Raw genomic sequence first — 22,721 nt, forward strand, 5'->3', positions numbered from 1 at the left:
TGCGCCGCTCACCTTCTTACTGCAGGAAGACACTGAGCCGTCTACTCTAACGGTGGCTTTCCAAAAGACGAAAACCGGTATTATCTCCAACCGTCGTCCGGTAACTGGCACACCGGCGTTGTCAGGCACTGCGACGCCGAACGAAGAACCAGTCATATCGAGCAGCGGCACATCCTCGCCGCGGTTAAGCGTCATGGCCACCGCGAAACAGCAAGCTGCACGGCGCATGCTATACTCTATGTTCTTCCGCGGGCCCGTTCTTGGCACAGACATCGTTGAGGAGAAGGTCGAGTCTCTAGTGGAAGTAGTGAGGAGCGAGGAGCGTGTGGACGTTCCCGTAGACGATGCGAATGTGCAGGAGGAGAAAAGAAAAAAGGGAAAGAAGGACAAGGAGAAGAAGGAGCGGAGGAGAGAGATGTCTGCTGAGGACGAGAAGGGGGATGTCGAGGTAGGGTGTAGTAAAGGAAAGGCGGAGGCAGAGTATATCCGCGAAGGACTGAGGAGATCACACGAGACAAAGCAGAATAAGCGAGACGAGGAAGAAAGCGAGAAGAAGGGCAAGAAGCGGAGGAGGTCAGACGAAGAGGATGACGATAAGGAAGAGAGGGAGGCATTGAGAGTGAGAAGACTGGAGAGGGCCGAGAAGAAGAGGGTGAAAGCGGAAAAGAGGGCAAGAAAAGAGGATAAACGGCAGCTGAAGGAAGAGCAAAGGCGCAAGGGCGAGGGCGTGGCTCTGGAAGAGGAGGCGGAGGCAGAGGAGAAAGTGGCAGAGATGGAGATCAGCAAGGCTCACCCCGAGGCGAAGGATGATAGTGCAGCCCTGGCAAATCGAGGTCTGGAGAGGCGCAGGAAGGGCGACGAAGACTCTGCTTCTAAATCGAAGAAGCGGAAAACGAAAGAGCTAGGTACTATAGGAGCGTAGCAAGGTGTTTACATCGGACGTTATGTGTACTCTGCCAGGCAGCTATTTAGATTTCCCAAAGTTTCCAGTCTTGTTTTCCTATCCTCGACTTGGAGCTTATAGATACATCTCTATTGTCTACTAACACAGCGGATGAGAGTACAGTGGATATGCGCCAATCATTGTAGATGCTAATCACAAGTCATATAGCACGAAGCAGTCAAATGCCAAGCTGCCAGCTACCAGCTAGGTGGCTCTTCGCAACTTCTACACATAGCGGTCGTCTACTTGCTGTGTCGGTACTTCGTCACATAAAACCCTGGTCCCTCGGGCTGCATCCTCTTAAGCACGTCATCTGCCGCTGCCCTGCGCCATCTCCCAGCCCCGCGCCAGGCAGGCACCGGCTCGAGCGCGATCGGCGGGTACGTCGTCTCGCTCACGCCCAGTCCGAAGTCGAATACGAACGCACGGCTCTCGTTCGCGCCGAACACGCGCGGGCCATCCATAACTACTGAGTATACCGGACTGGCGTCGTTGCCTGGTGCGTGCACACTCCAGCCGCGCGTGTGCGCACGGACGTCCCAGAACGCGAGCACACTGTGCCGTGCTGAGCCCGCAGCGACGTGCGATGCAGATCCCCCGCCGCAAGACAGGGAATAGATTGGCTCGGGCGACCATGGGTCACAGAGGGTCATGCATGGCAGGAGCGACGGCGCAGAGTCCGTCGAAGGGCGAGTGGGTGTGCGCATGTCGAAGATGCGCACGACGCCATCGTACCAACCGGAGACGATGACTTGCTTAGAGGCGCCCCACGCGCAGGCAGGCGGAGAAGAGCTAATGGCGTACACCGCCGTGGGATGTTCCGTCCTGTTCGTGGATGACAGGTACGCGGATGGTTGTTGAGAGAGGTGCGATTCGGAGATGTGATGTACCGACAACGGATCAAAAGATGACGACCCAAAGACAGAATAAGGGCTGGAAGCCTCCATCTCCAGATGACAGGACCAGCACCGGACGCCTACGTTGACAAGCTCTGGCGTCATGTTTTCGGATGTAGGTGATGTGAATGCAGCAATGCCGCCGGACGAAAGAGAGAGAATATGTGAAGATGAAACTGATAAGCCCTCGATGAGCGACCCGTCATGAAAGTTCCATCGCTCTCTCAGTGAGGCATCGATGTGCCCAGAAAGAGCAGCCGAGTCTTCGCGAGGTGGTAGCGTGACCCGCTCGAGGCTGCCGTCAGCGTACCCTACAACAATCGTGCGATCAAGACCATCGTCCGGGATCGACGCGAGGGCGGTTATGTCGCGACTGGGGTGTAAAGCACTCGTGGTGTAGGTGCACTCCAGGCGAGCCGGAGGTGACACGTCCGATCCTGGAGAGGACAAGAAGCTGTACGAATATATGGTGTTTCCGGCTGCGAGCAATAGCCTGGAAGGATTTATGGCCAGGAGGGGCTGAAGTTTGCCTATCCAGCGCTGGGAAAGTGGTCGCGCGACAAACTGTTGACGTTCCCAGTTCTGATCTGTAATCACGTTGTATCTGGGGAAGGTCAGCCCGGGAGGATTAGTCTACACGACAAGGACGTACTCGACTCGTGCTCTTGGCGTCCATGACGCAAATGCTTTAGACAAACTGTTGGATTGTCTGGGATGGAGCTGAAGGTATCCTTTCCACCCGAATTCTTCTACCTACAACAAAGCGTCAGTATAGGGTGATGGGAAAGAGTCGTGTATGACTCACCAAGCCACATAAGGCCTTGCATGTGCAGCAGAGTGCAACGAGATTTTTTGCAGACAAATAACGCATAAGGATGATAATTACATCGCTTGGTAGAGATGCCAGGTTTGCGGCCATCCTCTTCTCGTGGCTGGTAGCAGATACGAGTCACTTTTATAGGGCTAAGGTCGCCGTCGTACTATGATGGTATAGCGGAGAGGCTTGGTGGAGGTTTCATTGCAAGCTGGGGTACTGGCGCCTGATGGCCCCGGTTGTCTTCTGCCGCCTCGAAGCCGCTGCCGAACTGACACGCAGAGACTTGCTCGACCGTGAGGAAGCGTTCTTCGTTTCTGGAGGCCATGAGGAGGGATGTTCGCATTCTTCTAGTCGGCGACGGTGAGTGCTCTTCGCTGCCATCTCGTCCACTGGGCTTACCATTTCTGGGCACGCTCGCCATATGGCTCAACAGAGGGTGTCGGCAAGAGCACAATAGTCACCTCTCTCATTAAGGAATCATTTGTTCCCCATGTGAGTCACCTCTCAAATATTCCGGTCGCTCTGCTAGACCTCTGTGCCATGGACAGGTCCAGCATGTCGTTCCAGAGGTCACGATTCCACCAGAAGTCACGCCGGAGAATGTGACAACATATATTGTGGACACTGGCAGTATGTCTCGCAAACACTTTGCTATATTTAAATAGAGTAACAGTGCCACGTAGGCACCCCACAAGATAGACAACATTTGGAATCCGAGATACGCAAAGCCCATGTCATATGCGTCGTGTACGCGATAGACAACCCGAACTCGTTCGACCGAATACCGACTTACTGGTTGCCATGCTTCCGGGCACTAGGTGTGAATGTAAGTCATAAATCACCTTACTACTTCATGCACTGTCCGAGAGATGACTTATCCGCACGGCACTTCATCGGTACACCGTCGCACACGACTCTGGATGTCTTCTGACGATCGCACCTTCCCTTTCCAGGTTCCTGTCATACTTGTAGGCAACAAGATGGACTTGCGTGGCGGAGAGGTAACAAATGAGGCCCTTGAGCACGAAGTCCTGCCTATCATGAACGAGTTCAAGGTGGGTGTACTTCGGAAACGTTCTTCACAAGACATGCTCAGTCACGCAGGAAGTCGACACATGTGTAGAGTGCTCCGCCAAGCTGCTCGTTAACGTTCCGGAAGTCTTCTATCACGCGCAAAAGGCTGTTCTTCACCCGACCGCCCCTCTGTACGATTCTCGGGACCACGTAGGTCTCATATGCAAGTTCAACTTAGAATCCTATTAACATGTTTCCTCCCGTAGGTGCTCAAAAAGGAATGCATTGCTGCATTGCGACGAATATTCAAGCTGTGCGACCTGAACAAAGACGGCGTTTTAGATAATGCTGAGCTTAACGAGTTTCAGGTCAGCAGAGTACCATTCAAGGTTATTTGCAAGACTGACGTCACTTCAGAGGAAATGTTTCGACACGCCGCTACAGGCGCAAGAATTAGAAGGGATCAAAGAGATGGTCCAGGCCCACACTGCGGGCGGTGTGCGTGACGGTGGTTTGACAGAAGATGGGTTCCTCTACCTTCTCACATCCTTCATACAACGGGGGAGACAAGAAACGACGTGGACGGTGCTACGGAAGTTCGGGTATGGCGAGGACCTGAAGCTGACGGAAGACTTCCTATATCCGAAGTGCGGATTTAACTGCTTCCATGCGCGATTTATACTCAGCCAGCAATAGGTTTGACGTGGCTCATGACTGCTCCGTCGAGCTGAGCCCACAAGGGGTCAAGTTTTTGACGGAAGTCTTTAATGCTTTCGACAAAGTAAGACTATGCTTCCATGAGGCTGCAATATCTTTTGATGGTTTCACCTCAGGATAGCGACGGGGAGCTGAATCAAACTGAACTGGACGACTTATTCAGCACCTCGCCGGGGAATCCCTGGGCAAACAATAAGTTTCCCGATACCACTGTCACCAGCGAGACCGGGCAGATCAGCCTACAGGGATGGCTCGCTCAATGGAGGTACAGTCCTCCTTCTCCATCTTCTCCGCATTCACTCACTGCTTATACGTAGCATGACGACTCTTCTCAACCACCGAACAACTTTGGAGTACCTTGCATACCTTGGGTACCCCGACATGCCCCGAACATCTGCTCTGCAAATTACCCGCCCGAGAAAGAGTGATCGGAGGAAAGGAAAGCTGACCCGAAACGTCCTTCTAGGCTACGTATGTGGCGCTGCGGGATCTGGCAAAACGTCGCTTTTGCGTGCATTTGTCGGACGCAAGTTCAGCGAAACGTACGAACCAACGAAACGCATGAACAGCGTGGTCCGTGGCGTCGACCTTGATGGGCGGGAAGTTTACCTTGTGGTGCGTGCGTTTTGCTGCGAGCAGCCTCGTGTATGCTGAGTATTTGGCACGCGCGCTTATAGCTACAAGAATTTGGCTCGCGGTACGAGGCGGAGGTGCTGAAAAGCTCGAAGAAGACAGAGATGGCGGACGTAATCATCTATGTGCACGATTCAAGCGACACGAACTCCTTTTCCTACATCAGCAACCTGCGTGTAGGTCTAGTCTCCCCTCCTGCTACACTCGACTCATCGACTCGTGTTAGCAACAATACAGCCTCGACCACACACCAGCCGTCTTCGTTGCAACAAAGTCTGACCTCGATCTTGCCCTGCAGGTAAGTCATCACTGTGTCAAGAAATCCGCCTTGAGCACGCTGAATGAACGCTTCCCAGCGACACGAGGTACAACCTGACGTATACTGCGAACGGTTGAATCTTGTGGTGCCTTTTGCTGTCAGCGTCAAAGCCGGTGAAACGGCGGACCTCTTCCGCCGCATATGCCAGACTGCGATCGATCCGTGCGTCCCATAAACTTGCTTTTTCAGCATGTACTGACCTGCCGTCATCGATGCTGCGTCTGTATTCATCCCTGTGTCTGCAGGTTCAACCCTAATGCCTTTCCTGGCCGTGCTGATCGCGTGGTGTCTGCGGCGGCGCGGTTTAGAAGTGTTGTCACGATGGGTGCTGTGCTCGGGGGAGTTGCAACGGGCCTGTTGTTCGTCTACCGGACGTTTAGCAGACCAGGTGCATTTGGACCTGGCTGGATCGGACAGTGGGCCAATTGGTTGTTTGGGACTGCTCGGAGAGAGCTATAGAATCGTTTACTATGTCGGCTGCTCGTTGTGTACCTATCCTTGAGCTCTATTAATCTGCTGTGCTTGTTGGTCAGGCAGAGAGCGATTTGGATCCTCTGGGGCATGAGCCTGACGGGACTCGGCTAGATCCGATAGCGGCCAGGCGTTAGAGGCGTGGCTCTCGTCACAGATGAGCCTGTATAGATCGAACGAATTCATCTCTCGATGCCCCTCGCTTGAACATTGCCAACTTAGACTGTGACGTCCACCATTGACATTGTTCGAGTTCTTGTACTTTATCACCAGCAATTTTGCATAGCAACTGAACAACTAAAACCAAGACCACCGCCACTAGTAACTGCGCTCAACCGACTTACTCGTCATGGATGAAGACATGGATTTCGACTCAGGAGCAGCTGCGCACCAACAGCCGCGACCACAATACCATCCACAGGCGAATGGCGTTGGGGATAGGAAGTTACTGTACGTGCGCACAGTAGAGCCGACAAAGACAGCCGGGAGCTGACTGAGCACGATGCAGAGACCTGGTGTTCGTGCAGGACTGCACTGGTAGTCAGGGAAGCTACATCACAGCTGCGACGAAGAACATCCAAGCAATCTCACAGCACATCTACGAGTCAGGCAAGCTACAGTCCGTCGAGGACCTCCGCATAGGCCTCGTCGCGTACCGCGATCATCCCCCGCAGGATCACACTTATGTCACGAAGAATTTTGGCTTCTCGTCGGACATCATGAAGGTTGAAAAGGACCTCGGTACTCTTTACGCGAGCGGTGGCGGCGACGGACCCGAAGCTGTCACTGCTGCTCTGGTGGAGGCCTCGAACATGGACTGGAGAGCTGAGGCTAGCAAGATGGTTGTGCTGATCGCGGATGCTCCACCTCATGGCATAGGGGAGTATGGCGATGGTGCGCTCTCTTCACATTTTACGTCGGCGATATTGTATGAAGATCACGTCCATAGGATTCGATGAAGGATCGCCTGACGGCAATGACCCCCTACAAATTGCGCGAACAATGGCCAGCCGCGGCATTGTTCTGGTGAGTAGCATCGGCAGCGCACACGCTATGAAATGCCTTAACGTTTCTCTAGTTCTTTGTTGCTTGCGAACCAGCGTTGAGTGGCTACTCGGTGAGTGTCACTCATTAACGTTGGTTGATTGAGTTTACTGACCCATTCCTCAGTATGCTACGGACTTCTACCAAGCGATAACAAAGATCACATCGGGCTTGATGCTTCCATTGACAACCGCAGACCTGCTCGTGCATGCCATTGTCGGCAGTGTTCTCGAAAATCTGGATATGGAACGTCTCATCCAGGAAGTCGGTGCAGCAGTTTCTCAGCGTATACACGGGAACAACGAGAGTGTTGATGACGTCGCACGCGAATTACACGAACGGCTCTTGCTACGCAATGAGAGCACGAAGCGCGTCATCATTGAAAGTATCTACCGTGAAACGGAAGAAGCCAGACACAATGTCGAGGTGTACATGAACGCACCGTCGCTCCGGGAGGCGAGACCTCACCTGAAGAGGGTATGTTCCTACTTGTGAACTTTGTCAGTGGTCAGGGTCATGACGATAGCTTTCCTTATTCTGCTTCTAAGGTACCGGGTACTCGTTTCACCGAAAAGTATTTGCATTCGCGCATGTCGTCCTCGAGCAGATATGGTTCTCCGTACACACCCTATCTTCCTGCACGCAAGACTGCATCCTCTTCAAGCACCACGTCGGCGCCGGCCGTGACCGCAGCACCACATTCCCCGCCACGCAAGGTTGTCACAGACTTTGCAGCGTTTGGCGCACCCAAGACTGCGAGCGTGTTCGGCACGGCTGTCGCGTCGACGCCGTTTTCGCTCGCCGGCGGCAAGGCCGCGTTCGGCGGCATACGCGGCGTCTCATCGCGCATGGCGGACGATGATGATGATGACGACGACGACAGCCGCGCTCCGTTCGACGACGGCCGGCAGAAGATTGACCTCGTCGAGGACTCGATCACGCTCGACCAAGCAAAGCGAATTGCGATGCAGAGCGCCTGGCGAACGGCGCGCATCTGAGGGTGCGTGCGAGAATGTATTCGGTCATTCAAGGATTCGTATACCGTCGATCGACATAATTGAGTTAATCTCGTCTTGTTGTCCTGGTGACCCGCAATGTATACATACTTTCATGCCCACAATCTCTCGTGTTTGAATGATCTGAGGAACGAAGACGTTCTACACTATTTGAATGGCTCAATTTTTGTACCATTAGACCTATAGCACATTGGCATGGCTTGCAGCCTGTAGCACTCGTATCTAGACAAGCAGAGCTCGAATATTGCATACACCGCCCGAGAGGTCGATGCAAAACGGGCTGGCACACCAGCTGAATTAGGGATAAGAATATGCGGTAGGTAAGTCGTAATAGTACAAAACAAATTTGCGTTTCGTAGCCAGAGATCATGAGGTCCGGTGGGGTATAACAACAGACCGAAAAGTGATGATAAAAATGCGGGAAACGTGCGTGAGGGGACAGAATAGACGTGGAGGCAGGCAGCGTCCTTGAAAGTCGTGAACAATTACAACGTCGTAGCAAGCTAAGTTTGACAGATATCGAATGAGGGGAAACGACAGATGTGACACAGCGAAAGACGAATGGAGATGTCCATTCGCTAAAAGGAAGACAAGTTGAGAGGTGGCGACGATGAACTCGGCTACAGCTGTCAGTTGACCGGAAGTGCACGTGAGTCATCTTTTGAGGCCTGCGATGCTACCGAGGTTTGAGTGCGTGTTGCCCACTGGAACAGTTGACGCATGTCGCCGGATGGTGGCTGGTCTGCAGGTCGCTTTGGCTCGACCAGCAAGCTTGATGCACGTCAAGCAAATTTTGAGGGTAAAAGTAATAGAAGCGTACCTGCGTCGATACAGATCTTGAAGGTCGGTTCGGTTCTTGGACTGCTCGAATTCATCTTTAAGGTACTCCTGCACCTCGGGTATCTCTTTGAGATTGTAGGGCACTTGGAACCGTTGCATATCTGCAGGTCCCGATTAGCTTTCGCAATGCATGAATGCACTATCCCCACTGACCTTGAACAATCCGGGCGAGCTTATGATACTTATTGAAGTTGAGCAGCTTCTTATCGGGATTCTTCGGAGAGCTACGGTGCGTAGGGTTACCTTCTCTACAGAAGGTGATGTCCGTCAAGTATAAACCTACGGAATCAAACATTGAATTAATGTGAAAATTTTACGAAGACTTTTCGCACCAAGGAATGGTACTGCTGGCGCAGCGGTGTTCCGTAGGCGCGTCCGATATTCATGATAATTGCGAGAGTGGTCGGAGAGTTTTCGCAGCGCCTCCAGCTGAAGCCGGCTCTTTTGTGGCAGGCCCTACGATGACGTATTAGCAGATGATCGCGTAGAAACAGCAGTATCACGCACCGTCCACGTTTGATGCAGGCGAGAGATCGTTGAGGAGTCGAGAGCAGCCAAGATAGAACGCGGAGTGCTGAAGTTATACAGCGTTATGCACCGCTGCGTAATTTCCTGTCAACAAAATCAACGAGATTAAATTTGGTTCACGTACGTCAGCCACCTTGACGAAGTACTTCACGAGCGCCGTCCGCTTCTTCGTATCAGGCTCGTTCAGGATACTCTCCGCTACCCATCCGGTGATAACGGTGCTGAGAGAGGTAACCGCCTTGACGTTGCCGGGGTACACCCCACCTGATTGACCAGTCTCGAGCACCTCCTCGGGCTGGATCGCGCAGTATAGATTGCACTCCATGACGGTAAGCTGCCGCGCGAGCTCCAATGCATCAATCTCTACCAGTAATATTGCCTTGTAGTTCTTGTTTCGTAAATGCGCAAGCGTGTCCTTCTTCAGGATCGGCCGCGGGATCTCAGACGCAGGGAACGAGGGAGGGTTCAGTGGGAAGCCTGCGTCCCGCACACGCTCGAAGCGCACAGCTTGAGTTGAATCCTCAGGTAGGGATCGCTGCCTGACCAGCTCCATGATCCGCTGCGAAGGCACTGGGAACATTGGGCCCAGCGCGTCGTGCGTAAAGTTTGTCAGTGCCGGTAGGATCGCATTGTCCCGCACAGGCCGCCAGTAGGTCTCCAACCAAGACTTCAGAACGTTTGCCACGCGCAGGCGGACAGGGACGCCCTTTCTGTGTTGCCACATGATTATGTCGTCTTGGGGTAGGCCCGGTGGTGGGAGCAGGTTATATCGCGCGATGAGTGCCTCCATAAGCTCGATAGAAGTCGTGAACTGCCGGAATGTTAGAAAGAACACGGCCGCGAAGGCAGGCTCGACTAGCGCGTCATGAGGCGTCATACGTTCGACAAGCGCGGTTAGCGTCGCACCCACAAGCTGACCTTCACTGTTGAAGGCCACATCTTCGGACGCATGATCGTGTGACAACAGCCACGACAAGGACGTAGGCGGAGGCAATGCAGGAAGAGCAGTCGCTGGCAGGGCGGGTAGCTCTCCTTCGCGCAACTTCTCTTCGAGGGAAGGTCTAACCTGTTGGCTCGAATGCGGCCCCTCCCAAGTCGTCCCATCGTCGGTTGGAACCAATGACACCGGCGAGCCTGGGCCCATTATGTCGGTATTCTGGTCCTCGCTTATCCGCATGGGTGGTAGCGGCTTGTCAGAGGCTAGCGTGGGGGACGGTGCCTCGTTATCAGAAGAGCTGTCCGACCGTCGAACAACATGTCCGGCAGTAACGAGGTGAGATCGCTCTGACGATATCGGGAACTCAAGCCTGGTGGGCGTGTCCACAGATGACACGGTCTGGGCCTGGATCGTAAGATCCCCGGCATCGTCTTCAACGCCATTGACGCGGTACAGCTCATGCAACGCGCTCGGACCAGTCTTGACGCGCAAATGATCAGACTTCTTGTGCGCATGCGAGAACTTGCTAGGCGAAAGTGTGCTGGACTCTGGCGCGCCGTCACTCGGCAGCTCGATAATGAGTGGTCGTTGTCCACTGGACCGCTGAAGGCATTTCTTGACCGCGTTCACGCAGTCTGAGCCTGCCTTGAGGGCGTTAGTTGCCGACCGTAGGAGTGTGGACTTTTCCTCTTCCTCGGAGACGCCAGGCAGAGGTGCCGTCGTGAGCTGCCGCACAGCATCTGCAAGCGTGCTCGTGACATTATAGAGCCCCTCCTTCGCCGCCCGGAGATCTTGCGTACGTTGGTTAGGGATGTCTGGATGCCGAAGAACAGCTTCAACGATGGTGAGCAGCTTGCAGACCATCTCCACGACCTCACGAACAAGGTCATACATATGGCCTGTACTCGACGCGTGTGATGTCCGTGAATGAGAGTGGGCATGTCCAATGAAGGCTGCGATGGTCGACAGGTAGTGGTCGTGGGTGTAGCGTAGGGCTTCCACAACCTCGGTTGTAGTAGAAGGCCCAGTCGGGAACGTGGGAGTAGCAGGTGTGCCAACAGACTCGCCAGAGGATGCGGAGGAAGACGAGGATATGCTGCTGACGGAGGGCTGGCTGCTCTTGTGCACTACACCGAGACCACTACCAATCCGTACGGTTTGCGGGGAAACCAACTTCTCGCTTGTTCGCCCGAGCGTCAGATCTTGTACTCTTTGGGGGACAGGAGGAACGTTGGTAGCATCCCGGTTAGCCTTGCCCTTGTGGAGATCTGACATACTCCTTGCGCGAGCTCGACCAGGGGTCATGGTTATATCACGCTGACGCTGCGTGTATGCGCTATCGTCCGCAGCCTTGGTTACGTTGCCTACAGAATACGGCCCATAATCATCTGGTACAGGTGTCGATGGGTCGGCGACGCGCACCAATGTTCCATCGTGACTGCTCCACTTGCTGTCCGTGTCCGACGAATCACGTTCCGATCCTAGAGAGTGGCTTGTCGCGTCGAGGTCTATGCCACATTGTGCCGCGAGTACAAGGAAGTCGCGAACATGTGCAAAGAGCTGGCCGCTGCCCCGGATCATGCCCTCGGCATACGCACTTCTCTGCTCGTCGTCCAGCTCTCCCTCGGAAGCCTTCCTAGACTGAGAAACGAGCTGGGCTAGGTCTGACAGGATGCGCTTTCGCTCCCTCGCGAGCAAAGCGTGCGTCTTGAGAATAGGAGCATCTCGGGCGAGACAACCAAGGTCGGTGAGAAGCGAGCGCACGCTGGAGATGATGTATGCGGTGGAGGGTTGTAAGTGAGCTGACCGATTTGTCCGGATAGCGTTTTGGAGGACAGTGAGCGCGCGAAGTAGAGGCATCATTAACGGCGGACAGTACGCGTCCATGGAACTCTCCGACGCCATTGGTCGATGATCCGTGCGCGAAAAAATATTGCTCTTCAAAGGAGACGAATCCGACCACGATGCAGCGGACATGGCCGATGTGCTATGAGAGTGTGTATTGCCATTGCGTGTGCGTCGCTGAACAAAGAATGTACAGACATTGTAAATATTGTCATCTCTTGCGAAATGGAGCAGCCGCTCGAGTCGCGTGGCAGTCTACTCACCAGTAAACTTGGAAGTTCTTCGTCGGTCAGCAGCCCAACATCAGCAGTCACGTAGTTGCTCGGGAACCACCCCCTCCGCCCATCAAGTTCTCCGTCCCACCATCCGCTTGGGTCGCGATTCAAAACGCGTATAACGTGCCCCGCTTGAAACTCAAGACAGGTCACGTTCCGCTGTTCTGGAAGTGGAGTAAAGTCGTGCATCGCGAGAACGTATCGGTCCGTCTCGTATTCCGAACTCGGGAGGGGTGGATCCGAAGCGAACGCAGTGTCATGGGGCCGCAGAGTAGACGGACGATAGCTTGTGAGCGGGGTATGAAGGGCGGGCGCAGGGTTCGAGGTCGCAGACGAAGTCGAAGCACTTCTCCTGCGCTGGAGAGACTTGGTGGAAAGGGCAGCAGAAGATCCGGAAGCTCTGCTCCCCTTCGCGGATTTCGCGGCGCCAGGACCGGAAGACGGCCCCGCGGCGCCTCCCATGGAAGTACCGATGGTAAGGCGTGCTGAGGGCATAGTGCCTCATGCAAGAGCCTTGTCGTCAAGACGGGCTAGTCACAGCGTACTGAGCAGAGTAAAGAGGCCAAGTAGGTGATTGAGTTCGTTCAGAGTCGTCCAGCGGCGAACAGATACAAATCAAGTGGGTACGCAGAATCAGACGGTCGCCTCGCACGAGGAAGAGGGTATCAGCCGAGATGAAGTGATATATCGAAGGTATTATATGCCTTGTCGTGTGCCCAGGCTCCACGAGAGCTTTGTCGGAGTATTAGGTCTAATTAGAGTCGTTGTCCGGTCGTCCAGAAGTCGTTACGCGAATGGAGAAGTGAGTGAGCCCATGAACGCGCTCTTTCTGTTCGAACCAGCAAAGTGCCAACTGACCCCGCCCGTCACGCAATCATGTGTGACGTGACAGATTGCATCCCCAGAATGGTATACTTCTGTCACGAAACATCACATCATTGCCAGGGCAGCGATGTCACGGTCGGGCTCAAGACGCAAGCTTGGGCCACACCACTAATCATCTTGTGCCATCTCCCGCTCGTCCAGTCAGCTAGCAACGCGAAAATCTCGACCATATCTCTGGAGTAGTGGTTGTCCGACCTTGTGTTGCTCTCCCTCACCTCATAGCTGTCCCTCGCAACGAAAGACTGCGCTTACTGTACGATGTTAACGACATTGTATGCTTCCGAGCCCACCTCTCGACCCGCCGCCGCCGTGCCTCGCCTCTACCTTCGGGTTTGTGCCTCCCGACACGCCCACGACTACTGTTCCTCTGTCGTCTCGTGGCTACAAGTGATCTGTCTGTCTACTTGCTCTCACACGGGCTTATGCGCTGTGTCAGCTAGAATTAGCTGCTGATCTGGAAAGAGTCAGGAAGGGCAATGAACATCTTCCGCGAGCCAGATGAACTTCACCGGTCCGTTTAGCCTGTAGAACTCGTTCGAGCATCACGCCTTCTCGTTCAGCTTTCCCCTATCGTGCACCTTGATCTGCAGTCTTATGACCGACCGAAGTTGACCTAATTGTGATCATGATGTTCTGCCGGGTGAAGGGATTTCTTTATCGCACGGTGATCATGGCACACCTGTTATCGCACCTGGCCCCTGTTCCATGCTGCTCTCCCGGCGTCGGTCCTCATCTTCCCTATAAAGTCTCCTATGTATTCGCCACTCCCTTCCCCCTCACCCGAGCTTATGTCCTGTAGACCCTGCAGGATTCATTCGCTCGGATTTTGCGATGATGATCAGACTTCAACAGCTAAAGATCTTGTACAGGCCGCGGCGTCGTCTTACCATCTTAGGACGCTCGTTAATTCTCCTCTCATTGGAACTCGCAGCCAATGCTGCGTGCTGGATTGTTGCTGGAATTTTATTTGCGAGGAAGCAGAGCACTCGGCCGATATTGAGTCTGGCTCTTCTTGCATGGGTACGTGATATGCTGCTCTACCACTCGAACTGTGACTCAACATGCGACATGCTTTGCAGACTATTGGCCTCCGGCATGGTAAGTTACCCGAAACTTGCTACATAACTCGTCTGAGGATCTTTCAGCTCTTGATGCAGATCATATCAGGTTGGTAGACATATCGCGTTATTCTATGATGGAAGCCAACATCTTGCAGTGCTATCGACAACGCCACGCGTAGTTTGATTAGCATGGGACAACTCCCCGTAACATGTGGCCTCTTTTTCTCTTTGGGTCACAGTACGATAGTCATTGCCGTGGTACGTATGGCCTCCGTGTATTTGCGACTTATCCCATCATGACACCGTATAGAATGTGGCTATAGCGATCAGCACCAGCGTGTATGACCATATAGATGGAGTAGGCAATGTCGGGGGCATAGTGGGTTAGTCGAAGCCCTGTCGCTATCGGCGAACTCTAATCGCGCCGGCTCTCAGGAACTGCCATCAGTGCCTCGTTTCTCTTTATTGTCGGGCTGGCGAACAGTATTATCCTTTGGCGTGTACTTGCCAAACGTCGCCAAGTATGCCAAATTTTCTTTCGGCTCCCTCAGCTATTGACAATAGATGCAGATGAAGAAGGAAAGGCAGATTCGCATTGAAAGAGGCGAAGACCCATCTGTTGTGGATCAAGACTTCGAGCAGAGAGAATCTAAGAGCCACGGAAACACGTTGATGATGAAGCTTCTCGGCCCTATTGTGACATTTGTCAATCGGCCGTGGAAGATGTATCCTGTCGGAGTCCTCTTTGGCTTTGGTTGGTACCTCACGTCCAGATCGGCCTCTAACAGAAATATAATCCAAGCATACTTCAGGGTTTGACACCGCATCCAGCATTGCGCTCCTTGCAGTCTCCGCCATCGCCAAAAAGGATTCTAACGGAAATCAAATCCCACCAGGGGATGTAGTCATCTTGCCCGTAGGTCCACGTCGCTGCCCCTTACCGAAATGTTCTACGGTCACTGATAGCTAAATAGCTGTTGTTCACCACCGGGATGACGCTAATTGACTCTGTAGATTCCATCATCATGCTGTACTCTTATTCGGGCTTCCCTGACCGTAGTTTCGCGCTCGTCGAGAATGTGCCCTCTCTAGAGTCTTCCCTAGAGACTGCGCGGCTCGGGTCTGGCGACTTAGAAAGCCCAGTCTCCCCTGGAGCGAAGACACCACCGATATATGCCGACATTGTCTCTGTACCGGCATCGCCAGCCATCAAGACGCCCTCGCCGGCTGCCAGCCTACAGATTCTTCCTCGCACGGATTCTGCAGAGGTGCTCACCGATACCGCGATCGCGAAAGGCCTGCACGATGACAACAACGACAGCCAGAACAATGAGCGTCAGCGGCAGATGCGTGTGAAGCAGAACGCGATGTCAGGACTGAGCATCTTACTTACGCTCATGAGCATCCTCGTCGCCTTCGCGTGCGCCTTACTTCTTGTGTATTTTTTGCTGACAGGACTGAAGGTTTTCTGCAGGATTTCGCTCATTGAGATCATGGGCCTCATCAGCGACAATTGCAAGTCCTGCCAGGACGCAAAAGATGCATCCAATGGCGGCGGCCTCGCCGGCAGATGGTGGCGTGGCTGGGACGCGGTACGTCTCGCCAATAATATTGATACGCGGCATGTTTATAGTGCTTTCCATTCAGGCCAACAACATTTCCGGCTATATAGGCGCGGCGATCGTGGGGTCGTTCGTTGCTGTGGTAGGAATATGGTATGGATCCAAGTACGCGTGGCGTAGGTCGCGAAAGGGGCATCTGGAGATTTAGGGGACAGAAGCGTGTTGGCGAAGGAACAGAAATACGGAAGAATACTTGAAATGTGCTAGAACCTGGAAAGTATCCTTCATGGTCTGAATGAGCATGGTGGCGTCCGGCATGTCTAGTCTGGCACGCCGCTTTCCTGGTGCTGCTCGCAGCTCGTCTTTCCCTCCACTACACCATCAGCGTCACTCTTTCTCCTCCTAGTCTTTCAAGGCACCACATTTCGTGGATGTCTGCAACAGGATCCTGAGAGCTCTTCGGGCGGATTTTTATCTAGTGACGGACAAGCCTATGATGGCAGTCAGCACGCTCGTATGTCGTGCTTGGCATCCCGCGCAGCTCTTCCACATGCTCCTGTGCACCCCAAGTAGCGAACTAGTATGCACTATTCAGCGACGTGCTGGTGAGCTCTGACCACACCGGCGGGAACGTGAAGCACCTCTCTTTGGACGGCTGCTGTACCTCAGGCTGTGGGTCACCCTGTTCCACTTCGACGCTCTATGCGATCCCTGCTGCCTTGCTAAATTTGCGGTCGTCCGCGCTGAATCGGCTCGACTTCGCCTCCTCACGCGAGAACGCGCTCGTCCCACGGGAATCACTGCACCTCGGTAAACTTGTCCTGCTCGACGTCCTGAGCTTCTCGACGGCACGGCCGCGCCTGCTGAGTTTCTCGGCTTGTTGGCAAGCGTTCATATACACTGCACTTGGATAACGCTCACCTACTCGAGCTCCTATTAAGGTGCGGCACCTCCGCACGCGTGTGGGGCGCGCGCACCCTGGAAATGCGCAAGGAATGGCTCGCCGAGAGCCATAACGCGGCTGCGTTATCGATGCTGCAGCGCACAATCGAGCCATTGAGCGTGCAGAATGTGGGTACTATGAACGTCCACGAGGGCGTTCTACAGTCTGTAGACCTCTTTCTCTCGGCACGATGCTGTGTATGCAGCACGTCCGCTCCAGACTGCTGACCGAAACCTGGTACCTGACAGTGAGCACCTCCGCTTGCATAAGCGTCTTGAACATGAGCACAGGACTGGTATCGTTCTGCGGCCTCGCAGTACACATACTTCTCCAGACTCTGTACCTTCCTCCGGTGCCGTTGAACGACATCTAGGAAATGAACGCGCGCGTGGAGTTTCTTCCAGGACATCATCGCGCTGGCGCCGCCCTCGGTCGAAAACATCCTTATAGCTTACGTAGTCTGCGATGTAATGCGTTCAATAGCGTCGCAACGAGGTGCCTGTGTCTGCATGTTCTGTCTGACCATACGCGTGTGGAATTCTTCCGCAAGGAAACGGTCGATGCCACTGGCACAAAACTGAAAGGGCGCACGAAGGAGATCGTGAGACTTGAGGACCTTTGAGCACGAAGACCGTTATAAGCTTTTCGTAATCAAACATATCTGTCGAGATGCATAAACTTTTGATTGCTTGCCCGAACGTACAATAACATTAGATGCGAGATGCCCAGAGCATGAACACAAGTACAAATGAAAGCAAGGAAACAGAGAGCAAGAGGGAGAACGAGAGAGACGGCGCGTCTAAACTCTCTAATCAATCTCCTCCATCGCGGACGCAGACGCGGCCTCTGCTGGCGGAGGGACGTCCACCGACGAGCTTGCGGCGGGTACAGACTCGTCCTCATCGACGTCGAGGCCAAGAGCGATCATACGGTGAATGCGCTTCGCGAACGACGTCGGGTCGTCGAGCGAGAAGCCAGAAGTGAGGAGCGCAGTTTCGAAGAGAAGGTAGGTGAGGTCCCGGATACCTTTGTCGGCCTTGTCCTCGGAGACTTTGTTCTTGAGCTCCTTGACGATCGGGTTATGGGGGTTGAGCTCGAGGGTCTTCTTCGAGGCCATGTAAGACGACATCGATGAGTCGCGGAGCGCCTGCGCCTTCATGATGCGCTCCATGTTCGACGACCAACCGAACTGGCCGGTGACGAGAACGCAAGGAGAGTCAGAGATACGGTTGGAGACGACGACCTTCTCGACCTTGTCGCCAAGCGCCTCCTTCACGGCCTTGCAGAGGTCCTCGAACTGCGTAGCCTCCTCCTCACGAGCCTTTTTCTCCTCCTCAGTCTCCTCGAGCTCGAGACCCTCCTTGGAAACGCATATGAGCTTGTGGCCATCAAACTCTTTGAGCTGCGTGATAGCGTACTCGTCGATGGGGTCGACGAGCAGGAGAACCTCAAAGCCCTTCTTCTTGAGGACTTCAAGGAAGGGCGAGTCTTTGACGGCAGAGAGCGACTCGCCGGTGAGGTAGTAAACGTTCTTCTGAACCTCAGGCATGCGAGTAATGTAGTCTACGGGCGACAATCAGCAACCAGATTGCGAGCGACGTAGAGCGAATCGAATGCACTTACCCTTGAGAGAGGTCATCTCATCGGAGGACTTGGTGGAGTAGAAGCGCAGGAACTCGGCAAGCTTGCTACGGTTCTGGGCATCCTCGTGGATACCGAGCTTCATGTTCTTGCCGAACGCCTCATAGAACTTGCTGAAGTTGTCCTGGTCCTCAGCAATCTCGGAGAAGAGGTCCATGCACTTCTTGACGATGTTCTTGCGAATGACCTTGAGGATCTTGTTCTGCTGGAGGGTCTCGCGCGAGATGTTGAGCGGCAGATCTTCGGAGTCGACAATACCCTTGACGAAGTTAAGGTACTCGGGGATGATGTCCTCGCAGTCATCCATGATGAAGACCCGACGAACGTAGAGCTTGATGTTGTTACGCTTCTTCTTGGACTCAAAAAGGTCGAAGGGAGCACGCTTGGGAATGTAGAGGATAGCCTTGAACTCGAGCTGACCCTCGACAGAGAAGTGCTTCACGGCGAGGTGCTCCTCCCAGTCGTTGGTCAGGCTCTTATAGAACGCGCCGTACTCCTCGGGTGTAATCTCTGAGGGGTTACGCGTCCAGATTGGCTTGGTCTTGTTGAGCTCCTCGTTCTCCACGGTCTTCTCCTTAATTTTCTTGGTCTTCTTCTTCTTGTCCTCTTCATCGTCGACCTCCTCGACCTTGGGCTTTTCCTTGTCCTCCTCCTCCTCCTCCTCGACAGCCTCCTCTTCATCCTCAACCTCCTGTCTAGGGTGTTAGACCTGATCAAGGATCAAGCGAGCAAAAAATCTTACCTTCTCAACCTCCTTGGTCACCGCCAATTGAATGGGGTAGGAGATGAATTCGGAGTGCTTCTTGACGATGTCCTTGATGCGCTTCTCCTCGAGGTACTCGAGCTGATCCTCCTTTAGGTAGAGGCGAATCTCGGTACCACGGCCAAGAGGCGGGTTGATGGTGTCGGGAGTGATGGTGAAGGTACCACCGGCAGCGGACTCCCAAATGTACTGCTCGTCATCGTTGTGCTTTGAGATGACCTGGACGCGCTCGGCGACGAGGTAGGCGGAGTAGAAACCGACACCGAACTGACCGATCATAGAGATGTCGGCGCCGGAGCTGAGAGCCTCCATGAAGCCCTACAGACGACTGTCAGATGGACATACGCGCACACAAAAATGGACTTAACACACCTTAGTGCCAGACTTGGCGATCGTACCAAGGTTGTTGACCATGTCGGCCTTGGTCATGCCAATGCCAGTGTCGCGGAGGGAGAAGATCTTGTTCTCTTTGTCGGGGATGATGCGGATGAAGAGGTCCTTGCCCGAGTCAAGGACAGAGGGGTCGGTCAACGACTGGTAGCGGATTTTGTCGAGGGCATCGGAAGCGTTCGAGATGAGCTCTCGCAGGAAGATCTCCTTGTTAGAGTAAAAGGTGTCTGCAAAGCAATGTCAGAACGTGCACGCCACACGAAAGCCGCGCAAATACTCACTGATAATGAGATCGAGGAGCTGGGAGATCTCAGCTTGGAAGCCAAAGCTCTCAGTAGCCATTTTGGTCAATGTAAGAGGAGAGGAGGATGTGATGATGGGTCGTGAAAGAAGGAGGTGTGGGTCGTAAAAGAGCTAAGGGGACGAGGACGATGTCTACGCGTTTATGTATCCTCATTTTCGCGCCCTTCTGGAACCTTCGTCCTCTAAGCGCAGGAGAACCTTCCAGCATACTACCTTATCCGGCCGCATACCTGGGCGCTCTTTGAAGCGCCCTCCTGAAAAAGTGCACTGCAAGAGGTACGCCTCAGAAGCCTCTAGAATTACTGAGGCTATCATGATATCGATACTAGTTTCATTTGGACAAAGAACAATAGCGATCTACGCTCCTAGTCACCAGAATATCTCGTTAGCGTCGCATGCTTCGCCTCAACGTCCGCAAGCTGCAGTATCTGGTTAATACATGTTATGATGCCCTTTTCTTGCTCAGCGGCTGCTTTCGATGCCTAGAGGGAAAAGGCTAAAATCAGCATTCCGAACAGTATGGGGCACCTGGTAATACACACCTCCAGGCTCATCCAGCCTAGACAAGCCACGAAGACTCGAGGATCCTCAAACGAGACACCCCATGCTCTCGCAGAGACGTCGCCACCGAGCCGCTCCGCCAGTACGTCCTGCAGAGTCCGCAGCATACCTTTAAACTGCTCCGAGTCAGCGCCATCCTTTAGCTGCATCACCGTAAGCTCTGTCACGAGCGCGTCAAGAGCCTTAAAGGGCTCGACAGCAAACTGGACATGGTACCGCCATGAAGGGCCCGTGGGGTCAAACGCCGGGTTGATAGCCTGATGCACTCTGGTGTAGGTCTCCTTGTCCTGCGCAAAGGCGTCGCGATGCGCGATGCTCTCCCACGCTGCGTCCGCTCAGATGCACTTTCGGATTCGACGACGCGCATACTCGCTCACCATTGACGAAGTAAATGTACTCTGGGTTCTGGAGTCCCAGGTCGTGCCATTGGCTACAATGTGTTAGAGTTTGTTTTGCCCAACCTGAACCAAACACTGCTCACCCTAACGTACCTGGCGCCTTCGACAGGATCGCCAAGGCGTCGTTGATGACGCTTGGATTCGCACGGTATGCCTCAGTCGTAGGAACTTTTACGATGCCGATGGTGGGGAGGGACATACTGGAATATTATTTAGGTGCCAAAGTGGCCCATCGCACTTTTGTATCAATGAAGGGCTCAGGTGAGTCATGGCCAGCTTGCCGTTAGTGTGCGTGAGTGTCTGCCGCATCCGAGTCTTCTGGCCGCGCACTGTGCGCTTTCCCCGCCTCCAAGTTGTATATCTATTCTAGAGCACTAGAATAATGAACACGTACGTCGCCGGTATCAAAAGTGGTCACGCTCATCAATTCCGGGAGACATAGACTTCTAAGTGGTTTTCAAATTCCACAAATTGAACTATATGACACCGAATGCATTACATAAAGCGCTAAATCTGGAGGGCATGCTCACCTGACAAGTGCTGTGTTTGGACAGCCCTGCAACGCATGCATATTAGGAGACTTGACGGTCACGAAGGACACGGGAGTGATAATCAGGTCGCCGCGGAGCGGTCTGCACACTCCTGTGTAATTATGGAATGTACACACTGTGATCACCAACGACGACGAAAGTCGCCTTTTCATTCATCGCTCTTTCCATCATATCGGCAAAAAGGGACGGAGATTATATTGCATTAAAATGCAATATAATGCGATCTGGTCCGTTATCTTGCATTATAAACTCAAAAATCACTAAAAATCGCATTATAACGCATTATAAATGCCCGACGGTGCATTATAATGCATTATATTTGACCGCCCAATGTGCCGATGTAGCGTCGCTGTGAACCTGGACTCGGAGTCTCGATGCATAACGCCCCTCATGCTGACCCTTGGCTATCCCGTCCCATACACGCGACGAAGATTCTCTAATCTTCCTCTGTTGGACCTATCGCTCCAGCAGGCTCGGTCTCGGACATGTGCACGGCGAGGTATGCAGTTGGACAAGTGTTTTGCGAAACTACTCAACGTCGATGGACTCTCTCGACTTCCAGTTCGCAAAAACTGTCGCAGGACCATCGAATGCTGCGTATGACTCGGTCGCAATACGACACAATAAGAATACACTGCGTCTGCGATGTTGAACGCTTCGTGCATTGGGATGTCAAAATCCGCATTGACACGCGTGTCCTCGAACGCGGCCCACTGGCAGGCGTGCATATTAGTGCCACACACCGCTAGACCCTCGTCAGTACTAGCTGGCTAATAATCAGTGGATGCGCAGAACGTTGCCCAAGTTTCCAGTGTGTGCTCTCAATATACGGAGACCGTGCCACTGTCTGAGAAACACGTCGACATCAGCAATCCGGTGACGATGCGCAGACACTAGAATATACCAAGCACATTACTTCGTCTTCATGTAATCCAGCAGGATCCTTGCTTTATGAATCTGTAGTAGAAGCTTTGGTAATCACAGTCAGGACATTGGGAAGACATGGTTTACCCCTGAGTCGAGCCTGGAAAAACAGTACAGTCCAAGAATTTGCAAGGCGTGCTAGGGACAGCTCACCTACAACGAGCCAGAGGTACTTCGGCTCCTGAATTTCGATACCCTGCCAGGCCCTACCGGAACACTAGCACGCATTGGTGAAGGTCTGCATGGAACAACCTGCCAATCCGGTATCTTGGATAACGGAGCGGCAACCTCTCTGATGATGGTCCAGTCAGCCAGATAGGCATCGAATGCGACGGCCTTCACAACCTCGAACGCTGGGCGGGACACGGCGGTTGGGGTGAGAGGGTGAGGGCACGAAGCATCCAGGTCTTCGTCTTGTCTGCCCCAGCCACATTCAGTTCACGC

General features: G+C 53.6%; 6 protein-coding genes across 6 annotated transcripts; 2 read left to right on the forward strand and 4 right to left on the reverse strand.

Moving 5' to 3' along the window:
- Positions 1–12: 12 nt before the first annotated feature.
- Positions 13–2,666, reverse strand: PHACADRAFT_212511 (uncharacterized protein; the record flags this gene model as incomplete). The annotated part of the gene is made up of 3 exons (XM_007399627.1): positions 13–2,443; positions 2,492–2,588; positions 2,645–2,666. 3 exons carry the CDS (start codon positions 2,664–2,666, stop codon positions 1,186–1,188), a joined length of 1,377 nt encoding a protein of 458 aa, XP_007399689.1. The 3' UTR covers positions 13–1,185.
- Positions 2,625–5,888, forward strand: PHACADRAFT_177305 (uncharacterized protein). The gene is made up of 15 exons (XM_007399628.1): positions 2,625–3,016; positions 3,090–3,148; positions 3,205–3,286; positions 3,340–3,482; positions 3,610–3,711; positions 3,761–3,880; positions 3,937–4,038; positions 4,088–4,317; positions 4,367–4,451; positions 4,504–4,652; positions 4,705–5,002; positions 5,065–5,196; positions 5,247–5,318; positions 5,377–5,501; positions 5,585–5,888. The coding sequence occupies exons 1-15, from the start codon at positions 2,980–2,982 to the stop codon at positions 5,796–5,798; spliced, it is 1,950 nt and encodes a 649-aa protein (XP_007399690.1). The 5' UTR covers positions 2,625–2,979; the 3' UTR covers positions 5,799–5,888.
- A 1,076-nt stretch (positions 5,889–6,964) lies between these two features.
- Positions 6,965–13,136, reverse strand: PHACADRAFT_150712 (uncharacterized protein). Its single transcript, XM_007399629.1, has 7 exons — positions 12,284–13,136; positions 9,363–12,197; positions 9,218–9,310; positions 9,043–9,166; positions 8,864–8,989; positions 8,691–8,811; positions 6,965–8,641 (listed from the first exon to the last, which is right to left on the reverse strand). Exons 1-7 carry the CDS (start codon positions 12,788–12,790, stop codon positions 8,500–8,502), a joined length of 3,948 nt encoding a protein of 1,315 aa, XP_007399691.1. The 5' UTR covers positions 12,791–13,136; the 3' UTR covers positions 6,965–8,499.
- Positions 13,137–13,990: 854 nt separating this feature from the next.
- PHACADRAFT_262302 (uncharacterized protein) lies at positions 13,991–16,266 on the forward strand. The gene is made up of 11 exons (XM_007399630.1): positions 13,991–14,200; positions 14,260–14,278; positions 14,326–14,347; positions 14,397–14,499; positions 14,552–14,624; positions 14,677–14,762; positions 14,812–14,995; positions 15,054–15,157; positions 15,216–15,661; positions 15,716–15,833; positions 15,889–16,266. The coding sequence occupies exons 1-11, from the start codon at positions 14,015–14,017 to the stop codon at positions 16,009–16,011; spliced, it is 1,464 nt and encodes a 487-aa protein (XP_007399692.1). The 5' UTR covers positions 13,991–14,014; the 3' UTR covers positions 16,012–16,266.
- Positions 16,267–17,411: 1,145 nt separating this feature from the next.
- On the reverse strand, positions 17,412–20,003 carry PHACADRAFT_127903 (uncharacterized protein). Its single transcript, XM_007399631.1, has 5 exons — positions 19,822–20,003; positions 19,523–19,767; positions 19,130–19,468; positions 18,370–19,078; positions 17,412–18,309 (listed from the first exon to the last, which is right to left on the reverse strand). Exons 1-5 carry the CDS (start codon positions 19,880–19,882, stop codon positions 17,555–17,557), a joined length of 2,109 nt encoding a protein of 702 aa, XP_007399693.1. The 5' UTR covers positions 19,883–20,003; the 3' UTR covers positions 17,412–17,554.
- Positions 20,004–20,164: 161 nt separating this feature from the next.
- On the reverse strand, positions 20,165–21,004 carry PHACADRAFT_127906 (uncharacterized protein; the record flags this gene model as incomplete). The annotated part of the gene is made up of 4 exons (XM_007399632.1): positions 20,165–20,325; positions 20,386–20,729; positions 20,782–20,834; positions 20,886–21,004. The coding sequence occupies 4 exons, from the start codon at positions 20,999–21,001 to the stop codon at positions 20,209–20,211; spliced, it is 630 nt and encodes a 209-aa protein (XP_007399694.1). The 3' UTR covers positions 20,165–20,208.
- Between the last annotated feature and the right edge of the window lie 1,717 nt (positions 21,005–22,721).

The sequence above is a fragment of the Phanerochaete carnosa genome, assembly GCF_000300595.1.
Source record: "Phanerochaete carnosa HHB-10118-sp unplaced genomic scaffold PHACAscaffold_9, whole genome shotgun sequence".
Lineage (NCBI taxonomy): Eukaryota > Fungi > Basidiomycota > Agaricomycetes > Polyporales > Phanerochaetaceae > Phanerochaete > Phanerochaete carnosa.